The 24,400-nt window shown below is 38.1% G+C and overlaps 1 protein-coding gene across 3 annotated transcripts in view; it reads right to left on the bottom strand.

The window, feature by feature from the left end:
• net1 (neuroepithelial cell transforming 1) overlaps positions 1 to 24,400 on the bottom strand; it is an 84,942-nt gene that overhangs the window by 7,642 nt on the left and 52,900 nt on the right. The window contains exon 1 of one of the 3 annotated variants that reach the window (XM_052034003.1): positions 9,271 to 9,482. The exons of the other annotated variants lie outside the window; for them this stretch is intronic. Coding sequence (XP_051889963.1) covers positions 9,271 to 9,369 — 99 coding nt within the window. The 5' untranslated portion in view covers positions 9,370 to 9,482. Of the gene's footprint in view, positions 1 to 9,270; positions 9,483 to 24,400 lie in introns of those variants that run through there. 3 annotated transcript variants of the gene reach the window in all.

The raw sequence follows: 24,400 nt of genomic DNA, 5'->3' as shown, positions 1-24,400 counted from the left end.
ATAAACTGGTTGTGCAATGATAGTGGCACTGGTTTTTCAGAGTGGATATCAAGCAGTCAGAAATAATGTTAAAAATATATTTTCAAAGTCAGTGGCACCAGCAACCCTGGATTTTATTTGAATCTTTAACTAATTATACAATACCATTTTGGAGACAAAGCAATAGAAAAGCAAATACAAATGAAATTCACTTAGTGATTGGATTTCATGGGATGGCCTAGGCTTTTTGGAGTTGAGAACGCTTTCACTTCAATTTCTGGGAAAGCAGGAAGAATTAGCAAGCTCCTGCAATTAATGACAGCAAATCAGCTTTCTGGAGTCCAGTGACAGAATTATAGGTCTAGTTTCACTAGGATCTGTTAATTTCCCACCAAGCTACAGAAAACAAATCTAAATGCATTAACTATCAGGAAGTAGTTCCTGGGATCCAAATTAAAAGATGATCTGTATGTATGATCAAGAACAAGCTTCCTAGAAGTAACAGATTCCACTAATTTGTATGCCAATAATACTCATAGCATGTCAGACCACAATTATTTTCAAGCTGAATTTTCAAACAATAATTAGACAGAGGAATACTAAGAGGTTCAGAAGCTAAGCTTGCTCCAACATTCTGTACAGCGACAAAACAGCATCACCAGGTATGAACCAGTGATGCCTGCATAAATAAATTCAGCCATGGCCAACATTTAACTTCCAAAAACAGAAAATTTGCTTTTGTTCTTAAATGATACAGTTTTATATTTAAAATTAAGGTAACAAGATGGGTAAACTGAAACCCAAATTTGCAACTTCTGTACTGTTCTGCCACTTATTCCCATCTCTAAAGCACAACCAGTTAAGGGTCAAAATCCATGACAGGCTAGGTTTAGAAGTGAAAGTAGAAATTAAAAGGTAGCACAAGAAATTGATCAGCACCTCTGCTTTTTTTTAGGCCAGCATACTGTGTGTTTATTACTGAATGCATTTCCTCAGTAGAAAGTGCCACAAGCCATAGATGTAACAATTTTTTTTTAAAAAGAGATAGAGGAAACTCTGATTGCAGATGGCAACAGAATATCTAACAAAGAACAGCTGACTGGTGTCAAATTAGACTGTAATATCAATCACTTCCTATCATTTTGGCATATAGACATTTGAGAAGAGAGCTCAGTAGTAATGTTCCTCTCCCCAACCAGCTGTTTGATGGTGTTATCCTAAAAATACAACAAAGGCCACACAAGATACATGTAGCATTTCTGACACCCATATTCAGTGATTCTCCGGTGCTGTTACAGTAGTTATGTTGCTGAAGGAAGGCAAAAGTCACTTGCGTTGCTTACCCAGACTCTTATCCATTTTAAATATCTGTATTGCAAGACAAGTTGAAAACTCGGATGAAGGCAATCAAACTGGAGGAAATACACAGCTCAACTCAGGCCATAATTTGAAGGAGAGGAAATGGTTCATTCAGGGTGGAGGATCTTTGTCAAAACATGCAAAATTATATCACTGAATATTTCCAGCACAATTTAATGTATGTATTCAGAACTAAGTGCAATGAGAAAAACTACTACTTTGCCTGGTTAAACCATATTGTCCTCATGTCCGAGGTATACTTGACACAGTCTGTAATACAGAGGCACATAGCTTGAATGTGCCTCATGATCTTAACTTCAAGCACATTCATTGAAGACAATAATTCCCTTGGGTCAGTGAAATCAGGCAGATTTTGGCCTCCCTACAACCTTCCTCCATCTCCTCTCCACTCCCCCCAAGAAGATAACAATGGAATCCTTACTGGTGCCATCATCCCACATCCTTTTTTGGTTGAGGCCAAGGCTTCTGTGAAACAAAAGACGCCAGGAACTAACCATTCCTACTCCTTTTGAAGACCCTTAGGCATTGAGAAAAGCTCTATTTGCCTACTAGAGTCAGGATAAACAAGTCCTCCTTTAAATGTTGCAAAAAGTTAATTTATGATTTTTTTCATTCTCTTTCAGTATCAGAACGTAGTTCCATTTATGTTGCCAGAAAAAAAAATCATCCACTTAATAGGATCCACCTGCAGATGAACTGCCAGATTTGCCCACGCATCAACTGGCAAGCTGCTCAATGATATCATCAAGTGGGCTGCATACCCCCAAGATAAACTTAAGTCCAAAAATTTCAACAATATCTAAAGCAAAGTAATTTGCAGCAGCAACACTTCTAAACATCTGTGTTGCTGCCACAAATAATCCCTTTTCTACAAAATGGTATTCTTGTACATTGCCCATGTTGTTTATATATTGCCACAGCTAGCTACACAACAGCTTGAAGCGCCAGTTTTGTATGGATATATGATTTTGTTGCTGAAACAAGGAAGTTCATTTTAAAGATGAAGCTGAGTATGGTCACAGGTGTTGATGGCTCAGAATGCACCTTGAAACAAGCAGATGCAATTCTAGGAATGAGCAATGACTTTTTAAGACAGAAGAACAAATTGGCATATGTAATGAAAATTTAAACCAGGGGCTCGTGTCTTCTGTTCTCATATTAAATTCTCTTGATTTATGAAAGGGCTGTATTTCTGGCAAATGTTGAAGTAAAATTTCATAATGCACTCCAACTAGCCTTTGATTTATGAGTGTTTTGGTACTATTCATTACAGCAAAATAGATTTGTAAATTGAGGACACATACCCTGAAGTGTTACATTGAAAAAAAGAACACTTCCCAGCTCTTTACAGCTTGCTCAAGTGAGACGTTTTTAGAAAGAGACTTCTTCCCCTCTGGTGGTTTTGGATTACACTTTGCTTCTACATTCACAATGTGGATGTGGGTAGTTCCTTAAAAGTGACCTCATTTTTTTCAGCTTAAAACACTGGTCAATTGAAGATTCAATCTGATTAAGTAATCAAGAAATAGTTACAAGGCATATTTGGTTTGCAATTTAACATCAAGCTTGCAAGGCAGAAGTACATGTAAAATCTACCAATTCCACTTGATATATAGCTTATGCAATCTTTCATCTTGGATAGAGAATGGAAATCTGAAAAATGTCATTGTTGCTTCAAAGGAAACTCAATTTTAAATCTGTATACACATCAGGATGTTATTTTGCAATTTCAGAGTTTTACCAATAATACATAACAGGGCAGTTAGAATTTTAAATTGTTGGATCTCATACACCACAAAAGAAACAAATTCTTGGCATGTAAATTGATAATGTTAAAGAGCCACATTATCAAATCTTGGACACCCATTTTTGGATGAGTAGCACAGATAAAGGTCCTCGGGAGTGACATTGATTAGAGGAATATTTCCATGCAAATCTTATATTCCATGTGACTTTATTTCCCTTTTCTCTATTGACTCGTGATATTCTATTTTTTTTGAGCTTCTATTTATCACATTCTCTATTACCTAACTTTGCAGCCTACGATCAGTTTAGTGTCACTTCACAGATTGCTTGCTAAGAGGTCAGTTATGAATACCATCTTGTTAGGACCCAGCAACTGAGAGTGCTACCTCAACTAAAGCATATTAAACCTTATTATAATAAAGTCAGAAGTAACAAAATTACTAACACACTAATGATTCCAGTCCTCTGAGGGGTACTTGAAAATACTGTCTTCTCAATAAAACATTCTACAATCATGGCTGTTTATATATTATATTTAGTGTTACAAATACAAGCATCACACAGCACCATCAACTTGCTGGATTTGATTTTGGGAACCTCTTCTATTGAAGGGTGGAGACGGACTAAAAAGAAACAACCATTAATTCTAGAAACGAGAAATGGTACAAGTGTTTGGCAGCAACACTTAACTGCTAATTGTTTAATCCTGGCAATGGGGGAAAAATGTTAAATGGATATGGAAACATAAAAAAAAGTGAAATCATGATGTAAACTAATTTGAAATGCTCTCTTTTCATTCTTGGTGCACAATCTCTCTTTGTAAATGTTAATTCCAACTTTCAACACCACCTACTGAAATTCAAATTAGCAGCAATTTCCAATTCAAACTGTTGACTAAAGACAAGTAACAGGAATAATTCCCACAATGGGAGGACAGATCATTTCAAGTGTTCCCTCACCACCCACCCGAGCAAGAAGGGTTCTGCATCAAGACAAATCTGCTCCTTTGTTTCTATTGATTTGTGAATTCTTTGCACTCACTGACATATAGCATAGCATCCATTTAAAGAGATTCGCAACTCTCAATTGTCAATGGCAAAATGAAGTTGGCATGCATCTCTTTGATGGTATTGTTTTATCAGGAACACTACCATCAAATAAATGCATGATAACTTTATTTGGAAAATTAGTTTTGCAATGGCAGCTACAGAAATGAACCAACATTTAAGCAAACACACACATACAGATAATTATGTGCAATGCTGAAGTTGTAGCAAGTGAGGGATAAAACTTTCCCCACTACTTAAGACGACCAAAACTGTACTCCCAGCAAGTGGATGATGTGTGCACTCCAACCACTCACCTCTCCTCAGCCCAATGAATTGGTGCATTTCCCATGTGCCTCTGTCACCAATGGAAGACCAGTTTTATTTGGAGTTCAATTATAAGTGGATTACAAAATCAGGGAAGTTCATAATGAGGACAAGAGAAAATATTTTCTATTAATAACTTTCTAAAGAGTGTAAGAGCAATTTTTTTTGCTCTCATATGCTACATGAGAGCAGATTAGAAGACATGCCAAAGTCAGACACCTTTTGACCTCAACAAGATTTACATAGATGAGATTAGATAGACCTAGGAAAGTTTTAAACACCCAAAGAACTGTAACAGCTAGAAAGTGCACATTCAGAAAAGAGCAAGGAAGTTATTTTGCTGCATTACAGTTATTAAACACAGTTCTTTAACTAATACAGTGCCATACCTTGCACTGGTCATTTTAGAGATGTTCATGTGTAGACTCATACCATTTCCCAGAAATGGCATCAGAATTAACTATCACATTGAAATGAAACTGATTTGGCTGAACAGGAAGCTCCAAAAATTGAAACTGTTAACTTTGCAAAGGATATGGAAATTTCTAAAATGTGCATCCTGTAGCAAGAAAAATTCCATCATATATCATCTTCAGTTTTTAGTAATTCATTCGAAGAATTTCATTACAAAGTTTTGCCAATTGCTAACTACAGTAGGTGGTTAGACAGGATCAGTGGGAATAGTGGGAAAAATACTAAATCTCTCAACACTGTTTCCTAGAAAAGATAATAGTACTGGATAATACTTTGGAAGCATTTCCTCCAAATTCAATCCATCTGGGAAAATAAAAACATTTGTTGCTTAAACTGTATACCAAGAACTTCATCATACAGAACCAATGTTCTTCCATTTCATACCCTGAGAAGTGACATTCCAGCTCCATTTCGAAGGATAAAAGCCCAACTTTAGTTTCTCCCTCACCTCAAGTCCTATTAACAAGTTAACAAAAATTCACTCTCATTAGTCTTGAATTCCTCTCATGCATTCAGAGACCATAAAAGTGGACTTAAATGTTCTGCCAGACTATATTATTGGTTGTCCTTGGTATAATGATCATGGGCTACTTTCTTTCTTGCAGTTCCTTCTAATGGTTTGATAGCAAACTTGAGGGTACTGGGAAATTAACCATCTTTCTTTACAACATAGAAGATTATTTGGCCCATTAAGTCTATGCCAGCTCATAGAGCAATACGACTCCTGTACTATTCTCCCCACGTCCCCATTGGTTCCACCACCCATATACATTAGGGGCAATTTACAGTGAATTACCAACCTACACACACAGCAGAGGTTAGGATTGAACCCAGGATGCTGGAGCTGTGGCACAGCAGCTCTACTAGATGTACTATCATCTTCATTATCTTATTCTACTGCCCACACCATATCTGTGCATAACCTGCATAGCATGATGGGCAGACTGAATAAAGTTTCTTCTCCTAAAAGTTCAAGAAACTGGGTGCCGGAAAAACTGAGCAAACTTCATTCAAACTTTATTAACACACTTAAAAAATGGATTCAAATTCTCAAACTGCCATGATTAAAGTCTCATACTTGTTTATCTTTCTGGATTACCAATGACCATGTTGCAAGACCCACTTACATGCCACTAGCAAGCATGTTATTCTTCATCTACTTAAAGCAGAGTATTTTGATGTCAGTTTATCGCCCACTTCTTTCCTTGCTGAGCACCTTATACATGGTATTAAATTTCCTCTGCCATTGCACCCCTTTTGCATAGTTTGTACTTCCAAATGCTACTGCCTCCAAACTATGAAACTTGGGTGTATAGTCCAAACAATTAGGGGGGATTCCAAAAGTCAATCACTGGCCTTCCCTACTGCCATAAATTGCCTCCAATCCCTTAACCTGTTTGTTAGTCATTAATCCTTAACAATTACAAGCAAATAGCAGTGCTTTGTGTTAAAGGAGGTTCAATAAATGAGGGTGTTCTATGGTCCATGAGTAGCAGTTTGAAGTACATTGTTTGAGAAAATGTAGTTTCATCTGATGCAATTTAAACTAGAAAAGTAATTTGCAGGTTACTCCCGATTCCTTTAAATGACTCCATTGATTACATCTTAACACCTAATTAGGAACTATTCTCAGTCTTATTATACAAACAATAATTTCCAACCTTCTCTCATGATAAAATGCTACCTAAGATATTAAAACAGGATACATTATTTCGAATTTAAACATATCCCCAACACCATGGATACAGTTTCTTCACTAATAGGTCAATATTTTGTCTAACCATCATCATAACCTTAAGTCATGAAAACTAGGCTTTTGGTTTGTTTCACATCTTCCTGCATTGGCAGGAACTAGAGCTTTTTAGAAAGATTACGCACCAACTATATCTTGGTAAATGGAAATAAATTCCTCGTAACTCACAACAGATGAGTTGATTTTGTTGGAAAGGGCATCTGTACTGTCCCCAGTGCTACACTGGCTGAAACTGGTTAACCCAAGGCCTTGTGGTGTGTCATGGTCAGGGAAACCCATTTTAATGTTGATTAAATTTGAAGATCAGAAAGTTTTTTTCCCACCCAGACTTGCACTAGTTTTAAGTTAGTGGAGCTGGTTCACTACTAAAGATGCATTATTTTAAGACATCAGATTTCATTCACAACCATTTTCTTATTCTAATGTCCTCTAGATTTTACATGATACATTCCTTTCTGGCAAACTTATTTTTTCCCCTAAGTGCTCTATGTCACCCTTTCAATTTATGATAATCTCAAAGTAGTTCCAGGATGTCACTTCTTATTAGATTTGCTTCCCAAACACAAACTCATTCAAACTGCAGCCTGCTAACACAACATAGTCAGAATATGCAAGCCAACAAAACTACATGGATTGTAGTTAGGTTCTGATTTTCTGTCTCTCCTCATACCTTGAAAGTCTGGCCAATTAGCCAGAGAGCTGCAGAGCAATTTTTCCAGAATAAAAGGAGAAGCAAAAACTTTACAAGTCAATAAAATAGCTAGTACTCCAGAAAAACTACTTACCACCTGAATGCATAACTGGCTTCATAGATATTATTAGTATTGGTTTATTATTAAAAAACAAATGGTCAACGGGGTGGGGGGGGTGAAGGAAACGACTTAGGAGATACAAGAGACCTGGAAAGTATAAGTAGAAAGTATCTGTTTCTCTTAACTAAGGTGAGACAGGCCCAGATTAGAGGAGAGAGGACTTTTTATTCCCCCCCCCCCACCCATAGGGTAATGAGCAGTGTTTCAGACCCCTATCAGGCTGGCAGAGGCAGGAACATTTTAAGAGGTGCCTGCATGTGTACTCAGAGCTACAGATAAAAAGCTGGTAGAGCAGTTCTTCTTAGACAGGCTTGGACATGATAGAATTTCTTTCTACAAACCTCAGCAAAAGGAATGGAAGAAAGGAAGAAAATATGAAGGAAGAATGCTTCAATGTTCTCTATCATTTTCCTCTCAGTCTGTTGAAGCCGAACATTTTGGCTGTATGAGAATCCAGTAATGCATTAAAGAACAATGACCACTTTCATCAAATCCTGGATGGATTTTAGAAATAATGTTTTACAGCAAGGTCCTTGTATGGCACAAAATAAGAACAAACAGAACTGGCAACGTTTTTAGAAGAGGTCTGAGAACAACAAAGCTTCAGGTTTTTGCATTATCGTTAGCAAAGTATCACCAAACTGGAAAATGGAACAGGAGAACAGAAGGGGCACAAAACACTGCTTCAGAAAAAAAAGAGCCACTGCCTGTTCGCATTGAAAGGAAATAATGGCTCCAATATAAACACTATAAAAGACATTTGAACTAACACTAACATGATCAGTCTTACAAAGAACCATCAGGTCATTTCTAACAGATTCTCAACAAAACACAGCAAGCTCAGACTCTAATGATCAAAAAGACAGTGATAAAGGTTAAACGCGAGTAAATTCCACCCCGCCACACCATCATCAAATGTCTAAGTAAAATGGCTTTTTTGTACATTTAGATATCGACTGTAAAAAGGCATAACAGTTTGAATCAAGGTATGCCTCATAATTGTCAATTTAAAGTCAATTACATAAAATAGCTCAAACTAAAATTAACTCCCACGTCCATGCATACACCAGATTACTAAGGTACAGGTCTTGAACACCGCATTCTCCAACGGAATGCGGATAACTTTGGCCAGGGATGAAGGAATAAAAAGGTACAACTAATGTGTTGGTTCTTTTTAAAAAGCTTTGAACTGACTTCAAAAACGTTGGATATTGGTTTTAGGACCACATTTTGTGTGGGGCAGAAGTTTCAAGCATTTTTGTTCTTATTTAGTAGAAACCAGATGGGCACCCATTATTCTACGCTCATAAAATTATATCAGGTATCGAGTCATTGACATTCCACTGGCAACGAGCAACATGCACTAGCATTTTGTAAATGCAATAAAGTTCTACAACACCTGGCAAGATAACAATGTTCCAATTGTATAGCAGTTTAGAACTAACAAACCACGCCAGTTGCACCTTTATTTAGATATGGTGTCGACCGCAGTCTTTTCTAGGACTGGTAAAGTACATCTGATCTTTCTGCGCAACTGCCCAAACACTAAGCCTCTTTCGGCAATCACTCGTAACAGTATCTGATTACAGTGCGTGCAAGCTGGAACCCGGTTATAGTCTACTTACTTTACGTGCCCAAAATAAAAAAAGTTGTGTGCTTTTGTTAACTTTTCTGATCAGTTTAGTACATATTTCCACCCTACATTAAGATGAGCAAATCAAACAGCATTTCATAAAATTCCAATAATTCTTACCTCCAATTCTTTAGTGTGGAAGACCTGTGACTGAACATCTACCACGGTGATAGTCCTTTTAGTGGGCAACAAGTTTTGTATCTCATCATAAGCAACCATACTTAACGCCCACTAAAAGAGACTGATGTTCGAAGTGCACAAAACGCACTCCAACCTCCGTGCCGAGCTCCCTACTCTGCCACAGCCGACTCGCTCGCACACAACTCCAGACAGGTGGGAGGAGCTACGCTGGAGTGCAGCTGCTCCCACTAAAACCATCAATCATGTTTACTCTGCAGGGCGCCGCACCTTCTCCACTCCACCTACCGATGTGGCAGTTGGAAAATTGGGTAATCTCCCCTGCTATAAACCGAATTCAAAAGTAGTTCGACTCAGAGGTTGCAGCTTGGATCCCAACATCTCTCTTGTCCCACAGAAACATTTCAATGTCAAATAATTAATGCTCAGAAAACTTCATTGTTAGGCAATCGAAAAGTTTTTTTTTAATTATCAGAATAAATACAGGCTAAACTGTGCTGAATAATATCGTAAAGTTTTCGCTAGAAGCACCTCCTTGACGAGAGCTGCTTTAGAGGCGGTTCACTGTCCCTGCAGGCTGAACTCAGTAGTGCGCTCCTCTGGCAGTCTTCAAATGAAAGCTGAATGTGCACAATTGGCCCTGAACAGTCATAAAAGCCACCTACTTGTGGAACAACTGAAATCCTTATTTGTATCTTTAATACTGCCAGGATCAACAAGACTGCCTCCTCAAACTTCAGTTGATTCAAAAATTTTACAGCTCTCTTCCTGTCATCCAATTTCAAGTTTAGTGCTCCAGCGACAAGGATTCAATATTCTTTTTAGCTTAATTCCTCAACAACCTTGTCAACTGCCATGCCATTTCCTTTGCTGGTCCTTAAAAAGTCATACTCGAACCATCTATTCACCATCTTAAACCCTACAAGTCTTCTGGTGAGAAACCTACAAATTCAACAGCTGTTAAAAGTCTCCCAGTCACTCACTCACTCAAATGGTTTTGATCCTTGTACCAGATCCATTCTTTCCTTGGTGAAGAAGTTATATAGCCAATTTGTAGAGTAGACCCTTGGAATTAGATTGGCTGTTAGTATGATACAAATCTGTGAACACCATCACTTTTAGGGGGAACTGATCCACACAACTGGTTGCTGATACCATCAGTTGTGCAAATAGCAGGAGCCTCTGCATGCATTTAAAAAATAGGGTAAAAAAGCCCACATCCCTAAACAAAATAGGAAGTACTTATGAAAAAAGGAACGCTCCTTATAAATGGACACAAAGCTCTAGTTCCTGACAAAATCATCTGTATTGTACCATATAGAACATAGTTCAAGTTCATTGTCATGGGCACACATACCAAGGCTATAAATGCCATGAAAATTAGCTTTTTGCAGCAACAGCACAGTACATGCCAAACATTAATTACATAAAAGTTAAATTAACATAACTTACACAAAATAAACAAAACATAATGACATTAGTGCAAATTAAGGGAAATACAGTTAGGTAGAATTAGGCTGTTTCAGGTCGGTTCAAGAACCTGATGGCAGTGGGGAAGAAACTGTTGCTGGACCTTGAGGTGTGGGTCTTCAGGCTCCTGTGCCTCCTGCCTGATGGCAGCAATGAGAGAGGGCATGGACTGAATGGTGGGGGTCCTTAATAATGGATGTCACCTTCCTGAGACATTGCCTCTTACAGATAGTAGGGAGACCTGTACCTACTGGCTGAGTCCACCACTCCCTATAGTCCCTTGCATTCCTGTGCACTGGAGTTCCCATACCAGGCTGTGATGCAACTGGTCAGAATGCTTTCCACTGTACATCCGTAGATGTTTGCCAGAGTCTTTGATGACATGCCAAATCTCCTTACACTTCAAAGTAGAGACACTGGCATGCCTTCTTCATGGTTACATCTGTGCTGGGCCCATGATAGATCCTCCGAGATCTTGACACCCACGAAGTTGCAGTACAGTACAGCACAGCAATTCAGCCCACAATGTCTGTGCCAATCATGATGCCAATTCAAACTAATCCCATCTGCCTGCACATGGTCTAAATCCCTCCATCGCCTGTTCATGTACCTATCTCAATGCCTCTTTACTGTTGCTGTCGTATCTGCTTTATACGAGGCAGTCAGTGCTGGGTCTCAGAGCAATTCATTCTCCTACTTATTTCCCTGTAATCTATTCTCTCATAAGGAAATCAACGTTCAATGTTTTTCCTAATACAGTGTGTGTTAACTTTAAGTGGAATTTCTAATAGTGTCCCATTTTTGCTTTTATTTATTGTTCTAAGGTAAACTGATGATCTAACAAGGAAAATTGGAAATTTGAGGCCTGAGTGAAAAGAAAAATCAACCACATGGCTTAACCTATCAAATTAAATAATTGTAAAATGAACAATGCAAAGACTGACAAGAAAGTGTTCATTAGAAACTGTGTAATCAGGAAAGAGAAAACAAATCAAATAATATTTTTAATAAGAGTGAGAAACAGACAGACATAGAAAATCAAAGAGAGGGGTTAGTAAAGGGTCGCATTTGGCTTGATTTTGCTTACTTTCTGTGGCAATTGACACCCCTTAACAGCTATCCAATTTCTAAAAAAAAATATACATGGGTTCCGGTTTAATAATTGGTTGTGACTCTGTCAGATTTCTGTAATCTATCGATTCTAACATCTTGACCATTGCTAATTTCTTTTGCTTCAACTGTACGGCAATCTCAGTCTCAAACTCTGAAATTTCCATATAAACATCCCCACTTGTACACTTTATCTTTGACCTGTCCTCATCTATGTTCAATTTTATTCAATAACATTCATGAAGTATTTCAGGACTTTTGTTTCTACTGTCAATGTGAAGATATTTTTCAGCCCACCCCTTCAACCCCTGTACGGTCATCTTAAATTTTAAACTCTTGAAGTCACAAAATGTGACATAAATTTAAGTTGATTCTGGTAGGAAACTCAAGTTGCAACTTAAAATTAGTTTAATTTACACCCACTTACCCCCATCTAACCCCAGCATTTACTGGGCTGTCTCCATCAATTCCCTCAAGTCCTTTACTCAAATGTCCTTTATTCATATATGAACCTAGATAGTAAGTCTTTATGTATAATTTGTAGTTCTGCAAATTAGAAATCTTCGAACACTTGAGGGACCTGATTTCAGCTTATGTTGGTGTCTTCAGCATAGGCAGGAAATTTGGAGAGGGGAGGGAAGTCTGTTTTATCAATAATCTCCTTAAAGAGCATCATGTTTTAGTAAGACAAACATAACACTATATTGTAATCCCACAATGAGCTCAATAACTGTTCAAATTTAACTTTCTTTTCCAGAATATTTTAAAACTAGAAAAGAAATTGCTGCATAACAGTAAAATATCAAGTTCAAAATGGTTTAGATTACTGATGGCAAATGACCAGTGGAAATGAAAACCATCTAGAATCTGCATTTGTTTGCAAATAAGGCATGTGGGCAAAATATAAATGGCAATATTTCATGGCAAGGATCTTTGACAAAGCTCAGGTGGCATTCCTTGCAACAAAAAAGTGACAGATGTTGCAAACAGGAAATTATTCTCAATTATTGTGCTTGACAATATTCATAAACAGGTTGCATATGCAGCACTTTTGTAGGGCTAATGGCAGATAGTCACAAACATTTTTGCAATTAGACAACTGAAAACAAATATTATTGAATTGGCATCTTGCCCAATGGTTAGATATTTTGCATAGGATAATAGTGAGCACGTGGTACTACGGTAAGGACCAGGAAGAGTACAATTTTGACGTTTGATCATCGTTACCCTGGTTGATCTCATAAGCGCTACAACTGACCTCCACATTCCAAAAGTAAAGGAAAATTATCCAAGACATCCACTGCTGATTACCGTCAATCAGTCACACCTGAAGAGATGTCTGTGGAGATTGAGGAAAGGCTGATTTGGCTCAGCTGAAATGTTGTCTAAGATTACATAGCTATAGGCAATCTTCAGCTAATATAATGTACAATCAAAATGGGTTTTTGGAGTAATCTTTTATTGTGACAAAACTTGAGATAAAGGCGCTTTAAAATTCCATCTGGACAAGATATAGTCAGGATAACAGTAATGTAGCTTGGACCAGTTTTTAAAATGTGCCAAGTAGATAACACATTCCCTACAGCTGTCGCAAAACAAAAATGAAATGTTGGGGCTTTTAAGAAACAAACAGTTCTTGTATTTGGCTGCCAGAAACAGCAGCATCACAAATTATCATGTTTCTGTCCATCACATGACAACTGTTGATTGATAATTTGCTCGTAGTCACAGCTTCAGTATGGTACTATATTACTTATTTCACATTTTCCTTCTTACAGGAGTGCTTCTGAGAATAGATGGACATTGGAATAAGTCAAGTAAAGTATTAGCCACTAATGTAAAAAGCATCACACTCCAGTAGAGGAGGTTGGGATTTTACCTCAGGCTGTGCAGTTGTATATATACCTTTCATTGATTGGCTGAAAAAATCCTTGCGTTAACATGGGTAAGGGCCAACACAAACAGGACGATGTTGTAAATTTAATTTACATCAACTGCCATGACAAGATTCTTCCCTGCTTTGAGGCTTTACAATTTTATTTACAATAACACAATCCAATGTCATTAAGCTTTTGTGCATCACAAACAGGAGAATTTTGGCAGCAAGGAATCAGGTTATAATATGGAATGGCAACTATTCTGAAATATGTGCCAATATTTTAATCTGGTGAAATTGCTGTACAGATATTGCACAACATTTATAATAAAAATGAAAGAAAGGCACATTTTTCTAGGCTTTAGCATCTCTATGAGGGAAAATTGTCATCTTCTTCCAGGATGCCAGTCAATGGCCTCTGTTACTGGTCATTTTCTGTTGAAAACTGCCAAGATAACAAGCAACTACAACGCTTTACAAAAACAGATGGCCAAGCAAGCAGTTCTCTCCTTGTCGGCACATAGCCTCTCCATTGGCAAGTCCCCTGTTGTGACAGCAAATGGGACTAGCTCAGATAGACATCTTGGTCAGTTGGGCTGAATGGCCTGTTTCTGCACTATACAACTCTATGATGGCCCGTTAGATAAATACAATAATACACTGAGGATATATCTTGAGGGATTCAATCAATATTTTTTTTGGAAGCATTAATCACACTGAATGTTACTTCTAAAAAATTTTAAATGCACACTTTTAAACTTTTTTCTTATCTTTGTGACACTGATGATGTTTGCTTGTGTACTGATCCAATTACTAGTGGTCTAGAGATGAAACTCATTGGAGGCATTAGATATCCTAAAGTCTGATGTATAAACCACCCATATCCTCTTTTGGGGACTTTTAGAAAAAAAAACTCTGGTTTAAAGTACATTCTCCACTAGAGGCATTGGATAAGTAATGGAAAAAAGTGCAAGAGTTATTATATTAATTGTGTAAAAAACAAACATGAAAATGCAAACAACACTGACGCAGCAGGTAATAGTATTTTTCTAAGCACTTTTCAATGCAATGGTGAACTATCGTCACCTTCTTCAGTCATTGCAACTCCTGTGGCAGTAAATTTATAGTTAGATACCAGCATTTTGTGCTTCTTTACCAGTTTTTGAATCTGTCCAAGGCCTGGATTTAAAAAAAAACACGTGTCACCAGTGACAGGATTACAAGAGATTCTGCAGATGCTGGAATCTGCAGCAATACACACAAAATGCTGGAGGAACTCAGCAGGTCAGGCAGCATCAATGGAGGGTCTCGACCCAAAACATCAACTGTTTATTTCCCTCCATAGATGCTGCCTGATCTGCTGAGTTCATCCAGCATTTTGTGTGTATTAATTGAAAATGCACACCTATTTCAAATAATTTAATAATTAAAGGTTGGTCAAGATTTTCCCAAGAGACGTTTATCCTAGAGACAGACAACAGGTAGCTCTAGTTGTTTTAAATGTCCTTTCAGCATTAAGGTCTGCTCACTTTTGGGCAGCCAATCCACCAATTGCTTCTTCAGCCAAACTTGAAAGGGCTAGTTAATTCCCACTTGGAGAGGCTGTAAAAAAAAAATTCCTTTCATAAATCCAGGAATAATTGCCACATCAGTGTTGCAATCCTTCAACTGTTTTTGAAAGGATTGCATGTTGGTGCCACCTAAATTAGTTCAAGAGCAATAATGTAGGTAGATAAAGTGGTTGCAGGTAGATAATGTGGTTAAGAAGGCATATGGAATATTGGCCTTCACTAGTCAGGCAGTGACTACAAGATCAGAGTATTCTCCCTGCATTGCTTTCCACTCTTACATTTGCCTTGGACACAACAGGAGACTTTTAATATTTTCTGCATATAATCAGTCTGCTTTCCTTTCAGCATCTTTTCTAGAGTCATAGAATCATACAGGTACTTCGGCCCAACTTGTCGATACTGACTGTGTTACCTAGTGAGTTAGTCCCATTGGTCGACGTTTGGCCCATAGCCCTCTAAACCTTTCCTGTCCATGTATTTATCTAGATGGCTTTTAGATGTTGCTAATGTGCCCGCCACTATTTCAACCACCTCATTCCAAATACACACTTTGGGTGAAGTTGCTCCTGATGTCCCCTTTAAAGCTCTCACTTCTGATCTTAAATCTATGACCTCTTGTTTTTAACCACCTCCTCTCTGGGAAAAAGACGATGTGCTTTCACCCTGTCTCTGCCCCTGATGATCTTGTACACCTCTATCAGATCACCCCTCACTCTCCTACATTCCAGGGAATAAAGTCCGAGTCTATGCAACCTCTCCTTGTAACTCAGGCCTCAAGTCCAGGGAACATCCTGGTAAACCTTTATGTCCACTTTTTGTTTAAATCATTAAAGCCAAATCTTCTCTTAGCATCACTCATGTTTTTCTGCAAATTCCACAACTTCAAGTGATTGTATAGTTTACTCTTTTAGCAGACTCTCCCATGTATCAGTATGCATCACCATTATTAAGTATTACTGAATGGAGCTACCCACTATGAGGTAGGTAGGTCTTCTCTCATTCAGCTCTTTCCCATTTCTCCTGAGTCTTGAGAAGACACCATCTTGAAAAGCAAAATTTGAAACTTGCTTCCTTATCTGCAGTCAGAGAATATTGATAGAGCAGCTATGTACCATCAACCTTCAATATTCAATATTCAGATAGCCTGACAGCAGGGCTGAAGAGACCAGTCCAACATTTGGGATTGGAGAGTCCAGTCCAACAGATAGAAGGGAATTGTCAGTCCAACACTGGGTAGGTGAGGTGTCTAGCATTACAGATAACATGGCAGACTGAACGCCACCCCACTTGATGTGGCAACCTACAATTCAGGAAAACGTACCGATATGCACATTAGACAAGTCACCATTATACTCCCTTAAAATAACATTTTCTAGAAAATTGACATGTACACTAGATTTTACTGTAATTATTAAATTTCTAGTACAATGTGCCATCAATTTATTATATTTTTATGCAATTTTTGAATGCTTTAGAGAGTATTGAGGGCACAGTTTAAAAATACTTATAGATTGCAATAAGCTAGATGGGCACATTGTTATGCGTGTAATTTGTTGGCAGTGAATATGACAGCATACTTCATCAAGGTCACTGCGTAATGTTGATAAGAGGGGTATTCTGGATTAATGATCGACATGGCAAAATCTGACAGAAATACAATTAAAAGCACAAAGCTGCACAAATGACTCAAACTTCATTTTAAGCTCTAATACCATTTACATTGTATTATTATTTCAGGGATCTTTAGTGCTATTTCTTTATTGGTTATGTCCTTCACACAAAACATAATGAAGTTGAGTTTTATTCAGGCATAAAAATTTACAATTTTTGTTAACCAGGTAAAATATAAATTTTTGAAGATAATATATACATTCACGACCATCAGTTTATCACTGATTTCCTTTTCAATTATAGTGCCGAATTCCTTTACAGAAAGAGGAAGGAGAGGTGTTTGCATAAATTAAGATCGTTCTTCAGGAAATACATGGACTTCCAAAGGTAGATACAAGAAAGGAGCACTGCATTCAACTAAAATGATGTTATTGAGTTTGTCTGACTGAATGCATAAGTGCTAGAAATGGCTTCACACTTCATGGATGTAGAAATCCAGACATAGCTACTCATAATGTAATTTTCACTGTGTTCTGCCGCACAATAAACAAAACTGAAGCCGAAAGGATGCTTCATTCTGCACTGAATAGAACTACTAAGATCAATAAGGGGCAAAACTAATCTGCTCTACAGATTGCTGATGTGTTATAATGGATTTAAAGTTTCAGTCAGTAGAATGAAAAGGGAATACGATAATTAGATGGAGAAAAAAAGTCCAGAAACACTACAATATACAAGTACCCTTTTCAGCAAGAATCACTGACAATTTTTGATATTTTTGTCTTCCTTAGACACAGCTGCTGAAGCCAAATGTATCACCTAAGTTAAGCTTAGCTATCAGCTATCTAGCCATGCACATGCTAAGAATTAAATTCACATTGTGAAATTGCAGTCTTGGGATATGGACAATGTAGGCAAGACTGCATTTGTTTCCCATTCACTACTTGCCACATGGTGGTAGGCCATTTCCTTGAACTGCTGCCTTCAGTGTCACAATGATGTTAATTAGGGACTTCCAGGCATCTCACCAGGATAGTTAGCCAATTCAGGATAATGTGTAATGTGGAGGGGCAGAAGTGTGAGGCAGTGTTGCATAGTTGCTCTTGTTAATATGTGTCACAGGCAGGGAGGTACTATCCAAGTAACCTTGCAGTTTATTGCAGCAATCAAGTGAACTGTGTCCTGGAATATATCAAGCCTCTTGAAGGTTTCTGATCTCTTCAACTGTGATAAACAGATAGCATTATCTGCAGCTACAAAACTAACAAAATTAGGAAAAGCTTGATAAATCTGAATTCAGTTATAGAATGTGCTGCACACAAAATATAAATGATCAAACATTTCACCTTGCAGCAAAATCTTTGATACAAAATTTTGAAGTGAAATCAGAAGTTTATAGAGCATCAGATAGGGTTCAGTTGAATTCTCAAACATACAAGCTTCTGGGATGAAAGTCTCACTCCAGAGACCCGAGCATGAAACAGAGCTGGTATTCCTGTTTGATATGAAAAATTGCTAGTGTCAGTGGTGCCGTCTTTTGGTTGAAACTGAACCCCCACGTTCTCTCTCAGGTGGATATTAAAGGTCCTGGGCCCAATTTTGAAGATATGGTTGCAGGTGAGGCAGTGGGGGATGGTGGAAGAGGAATGGTATTTACCTATAGTGTCCCAGTCAATATTGATTACTCAAACTAACAACACTTAAAAACAGATTGTCTGGTTACCATCAACCCTGCAGAATATGGGACCTTGCTGAATGCAAATTGACTGCTGCATTTTCTACAGTATAATGGCAATTATTCTTCAAAATGGCTCCAAAAGGTATTCCAGATGCTCCAATTTTAGGTCACAAAAGGTGTAATATAAATTGCATAGTTTTTAACTAACCACCTTCAGGAGACTCATTGAAGAAATCTCAATTCACAAACTTAGATTTGCAAACAAAACTCTGATAAAAGGTAACAAAAATAATTTAAAAAGAATCACTAACTGAAGTGATTCTGAAAAACACTGATATTAGCGTTTACGTATACATAAATGCATGTGTGAAATGAAGCCATGATGTGATACAAGTAACTTCCTCCTCATGCTTTTCCACCCCCATCCCGATCCTTGGTGGAGTAACCAAGTACCGACAATAGGTATTCCGTGACACTTGTTATGCAATTCACCTAGACAGTACCAGACAAATTCCTTCAAAGTATAACATTTGTCAAATGCATTACCAACCCAAATTCAAAGAAATAAAGCCCTTTCAGGAAGTGAAAGACAATTTAATTGGTCATAATACTGCTAAATTTTGAACTCTCATTAAGATTAATTTAAAATACTTTTTTAACAGATGAAAGTCAGAAAATGCCATTAGATCACATTTCTAAGGAAGAATCACGAGCCACTTTACAACTGGGTCATCAGCAAGTTGAATTCTTACAGCCACAGTCTAAGGCAGAAAGAGACAAGTGGAGATTTTTCCTATACATTAAGTTTCTGCAGTCCATTCAATTAACTTTTGTAAAAGGAAAAATAATTAAGAATACTTCCATATAAAAGAGAATTAAATTGTACTTTGATTTCATTTTAAATTGGCCAAAGAGAAAATAAATAATTCATGTAGTACAATTCCAAAGTGAAAAAAGAAAACACAGCTTGGACTTATAGAGTATTTCATGGCCCTTTCAGGACCCCTCAGAGATTTTGACATCCAAAGTACTCTTGAAGTGTGATCATTGCTGTCAAGTTGGAAACATGGCAATTTGCATAAAACAAAACTCCAACAACAATAAGACAATGATCAGGTGATCTGTTTTCAATTGCGTTAAGTGAGAAATAAATATTGATCAAGACACCAGGGAGGATTCACGTTCTTAACTTGGATTAGTGCAGCACAGGAACAGAGCCTTCGTCCCATGTTGTCTGAGGGGCCATGATGCCTATCCAAATTAATTCCACCTGCCTGTACATGGTCCACATCCCTCCATTCCTTTTCTGTTCATGTGCCTGTCTAAATGCCTCTTAAACACCTCTTAAAATTCCTCTTTTTGTTTGAAATGGTGTCATGGAATATTTTACATCCATTCAAGAGTGGATAGAGCTTCAGTTTGCTTCAATGCACGTGGTAACCTGTCAAAGTCTGTAAGTTGCACCTGCCACAGCTCAGTGGTAGTGCTGGCTAACTGTATTTGTCATGAAGCAGCTCCCGCACAATTTCAAGCATCTTTTTGCAGTGCTCTAACTACATAGAGGGCATCTGCCATCCTGTTTGCGATTTCCTTTCTTCACAGCTTCTCTGATTGTCTGGTGGTATTATGCGGAAGACAAAGCCCTTATCAAACCTCTCCATGTATCATACCAAAACCCACAAACAATATTCTTGAAAACAAAGCACCCTGGTCAACATAGATCACCTCCTACATCTCTGGAGCAAGTTACTTCTCAGAAAGCAAACATGGATAATGAAAGCCATAATTGCTTCTCACACATCGGAACAATATTTGGCCTCTTGTGGGAAAGAGTGTTTAATGACCACAGCAGGCATCCTAATGGACAAATACCACCAATGCTGTATCCATAAAATCCTCCATATTGGACTTGCAAACCAATGTCAACATCCCTGCCCCAGAACAATGTCCTCTAAAAAGACTGTCACCAAAGAAAGACAAGTAATCAAAGCAGCATTGGGCCATTCCAGCAATTATGCCTATTCTGCCATTCAGTAAGATCAGGACTGATCTTTGACTCAGCTCAATCAGTTCTGATGGGCAGGTCTCAATGCTCACATACATGATACCAGACTCCAGAAGCCAGCACTCTACCTGGAGCTTCATCAGAGGAAGGTTTGCAGGAATACAAAGCCTCCATTCAAAAAAAAGTAACATACTCATTTAACTTGTGGGAATCCTTGACACCTGTGCAGCATCATCAAGGAAGGCACCAAGCATCACTACCACGGGAGTACAGGAAAGCCATTCACCAAATGCAGAAGGAGAACACAGCATCCTTAACAATCTTAGCAGAGTCCTAGGATCCCACATAACATTTTTCAGTCACCTCAGAACTGGAATGGAAACAACTCATCCTTTGATTCAAGGAACTGTTATTGAAAATGAAAGATCCCAGTATACATCTCAACACCGGGAAACAGTGTTGAGAATTCAATAATTTTCAATCATGGGTATCAAAATGTGTCACCTTTACAAGCATGTTTAACCAAATAATTGAGGTTTATCACATGAGCATTTATAATGCTTGCTTTCAGCTTTAGTGAGGTCTGCTGTATTGCAAAAAAAGCTAGGCAGCAAGTGCAAAAAGACAACAGCCTTCAGTCAAATGTTTTGATCATTGAAAAGATGTACAATATATATTGTATATATTGCTATATATACAGAAATACAGATATATTGTATGTCTATTTAAAATAACAAAAAATTAATGTTTTTTGAAAAAAATGGAAGAGTTCCTCCACTCTATGTAACAACGATAAATCTGTTCTCTAGATTGAAAAAAAATCACTCCTTATTTTTGTGCAAATTGCTTGACACGCCTTTTGATGTAACTACTACGCCTTTCCTTTACCCTCCAGGACTTAAGTATGGCTATCAATGGAGACAGGATGTCTGATCCTGCTGTGTGTTGTGCAGATGTCAGTGGTAGAGATTAGTGACATAGCAACTGGCAGCTGCACTACAGTTTAATACCACTAAAATTCAGCCTTGAAAGACAATCAAAATCAGTTGTTTACAACAGCACAGGGAAACTACTGCAATGGTGGCTTCTTAGATTTTATTTTTCATTTCTCCTTTCAACTAATTGTCCCTACAATTTCTATACTGATTTCAATAAAAAACAAATCTGGGCACAGTAATGGTTGTAGTTCCCTAACTCAATTGTGCTATTAAAAGAGGTATCTCATGGCATCCTTATAAAGAGATAAGTATCTTCCTGATTGGGTTTATGTACAAATGAGTTATGGGGCAATGTGCACTCTAATTCAAGAACAAAATCTCTACCTTCACATTCAGAACAAGATGATAGAATAGACTAAAACAACACAATGACCAGCAGACGTGCATGAAAAATACAAGATTCCAAGGGGACATGACAGATAGGTGTTGAGATGGGATGTTTTCCCTCATGTGTAGAATGAGGGGGCATAGTTTCAGACTGAGCTATTAGACTGCAAGGACAGAGATGAAATGCAATTTCTCCTTCAGAGGGCCGTAAATCTTACTGGCAGAGCAGGCTCAAAGCGCCATATGGCTTACTCCTGTGTCTCTGTTGACTCAAGAACAAATGAAACTGGAGGAGTAGGCCAATCAGCTCCTTGAATCTGCTTTGCCATTCAGTATCATGGAGGATCTTATCTTGGCCTCTTTCTTGCTCTCTTGCCACAGTTCAAATGCCTGAATACATTTCGAAAGTCAAAAGTCGTGTATTGTCATATGCACAAGTACATGTATGCACAGGTGCAATGAAAAACTTACTTACAGCAGCATCACAAGCAGATAGCATATAAACAGCATTCAGAAGAAAAAAAATTGTATAATTTGTCACAAGAAAGAACACTATTAAAACCCGAAAAACAAACGCCATTTTGGTGCAAAGTGATCAGGGTGTTGCTAAATTGTAGTGATTAGGGTTGTGCTGGTTGGTTCAAGAACCAAATGGTTGAAGAGAAGTAGCTGTTCTCGAAGCTGATAGTGTGGGACTTCTGGCTTTTGCATCTCCTATCCGATGGTAGTTGTGAGAAGATGGCATGGCCCAGATGGTGGGGATCTTTGATGATGGATGTTGCCTTCTTGAGGAAGCACCTCCCGTAGATACTACCAATGGTGGGGAGGGATGTGCCTGTGATGTATTGGGCAGAGTCCATTACCCTGCCTCCGCAGCTCTCTGGCGTAGAAAATTCCAAAAAGTCACAAGGCTCAAGGAAGCAATTCCTACTCATCTCCTTCTGAAGTGAGTAACCTCTTAGACTGAAACTATAGCCACATTGGGAGAAGCATCTAGTTGCTTCATTTTTCTAAACTCCTATGACCTTAGGCCCAACTACTCAACCTCTCTTCATACATTAATTCCTTCAGTCCAGGAATCAACTTGGTGAACCTCCTCTGCACTGGCTCTAGTGCAAATATATCATTCCTTAAAGATGGAGACCATAACCTGTATGCAACACTCCAGGTATGGTCTCATCACTGTGCTGCAAACTTGAATCAAAACCTCCCATGTAATGAGGACAACATTTCAATAGCCTTCTTAATTACTTGTTAACATTTGCACTGGACTCCTGGATCACTTCTCTATCACATTTTGTAGTCTTATTTCATTTGAATAACAATTTGCTTTTACATTCTTCCTTCCAGAGTAGACAATCTTACATTTTCCCACATTATATTCCATCTCAAAACTTGCTAACCTACTTACCTTTGTATCATAAGCAATTTGGCTACAGTACACTTGGTCCCTTCATCCAGGTCATTCATTTAAGTAGTGGAGGCTTCAAAATAGATCTAACATTCCAACACTTATTAATTGCCATTCTGAAAATAACCCATTTTGCTGATAGTTATTCCATGCAAATATACAACTCTTATGCACTCTTTATCTTGTGCAGTAACTTATGTAGCACCTTATCAAATCCCTTCTGGAAATCCAAACATACTATATCCACTGGTTACCCTATATCCACCCCATTTGTGAAACCCTCAAAAATGTTTTCGCAAATTTGACTAACATGCTTTCCATCTCATCAGACCATATAGACTCCGCTCAATTTCTCATGATTTTCTAAATGTCCTGATACTGCCTCTTTAACATTGGATTCCAGCATTTTCCCAAATGACAAACATTAAGCTAATTGGCCAATATTTTCCTGCTTTCTGTCTTCCTCCTGTCCTGAAGTGTGTTGCTGTGTTTGTGAATTTTCAGTTATCTGGTACCATTCCAGAATCCAGTGGGTTTTGGTAGATTCCAATCATGCATCCACCATCTCTACAGCCACTTCCTTTTAGATCAGCATCAGGTGTGGATTTGCCAGTGCCTTGTAAACTTACATCAAAACTTCCCTAATTTTTGAAGAGCAATACAGAATAATTCATTAGAAGCTTTGCCACTTCTCCATTTCCTATTATTGATTTCTCAGTCTCACCATTCAGTTATGTATTTTTTTCTTTTTGTATGTTTGTAGAAGCTCCTATGATCTGGTTTTATATTGTTTGTAGAAGCTAGTGAAGCTCTGGAATTCTCAGCCCCAGAGGACTGTGGAGGCTTGACAAATGGGGGGTTTTAAAAGAGGAAGTAGATACATTTCCCCCCCCCCCCCCCCCCCCCCCCCCAAGGTCAGGGAATTAAGGGCCATGGGAAACTGGCACAGGAAATGAGGCCTGGGGCAGATCAACCATGATCATATTGAATAGCAGGGCAGGCTTGAGGGTCAGAGCAGCCTACTCCTGTTTCTGTTTTAGAATTATAGAATCAGA

Source organism: Pristis pectinata, chromosome 19 (genome assembly GCF_009764475.1).
Source record: "Pristis pectinata isolate sPriPec2 chromosome 19, sPriPec2.1.pri, whole genome shotgun sequence".
Classification (NCBI taxonomy): Eukaryota; Metazoa; Chordata; class Chondrichthyes; order Rhinopristiformes; family Pristidae; genus Pristis; species Pristis pectinata.
The sequence above is the reverse complement of the archived record's forward strand: the minus strand, read 5'-3'. Positions and strand labels throughout refer to the sequence as shown.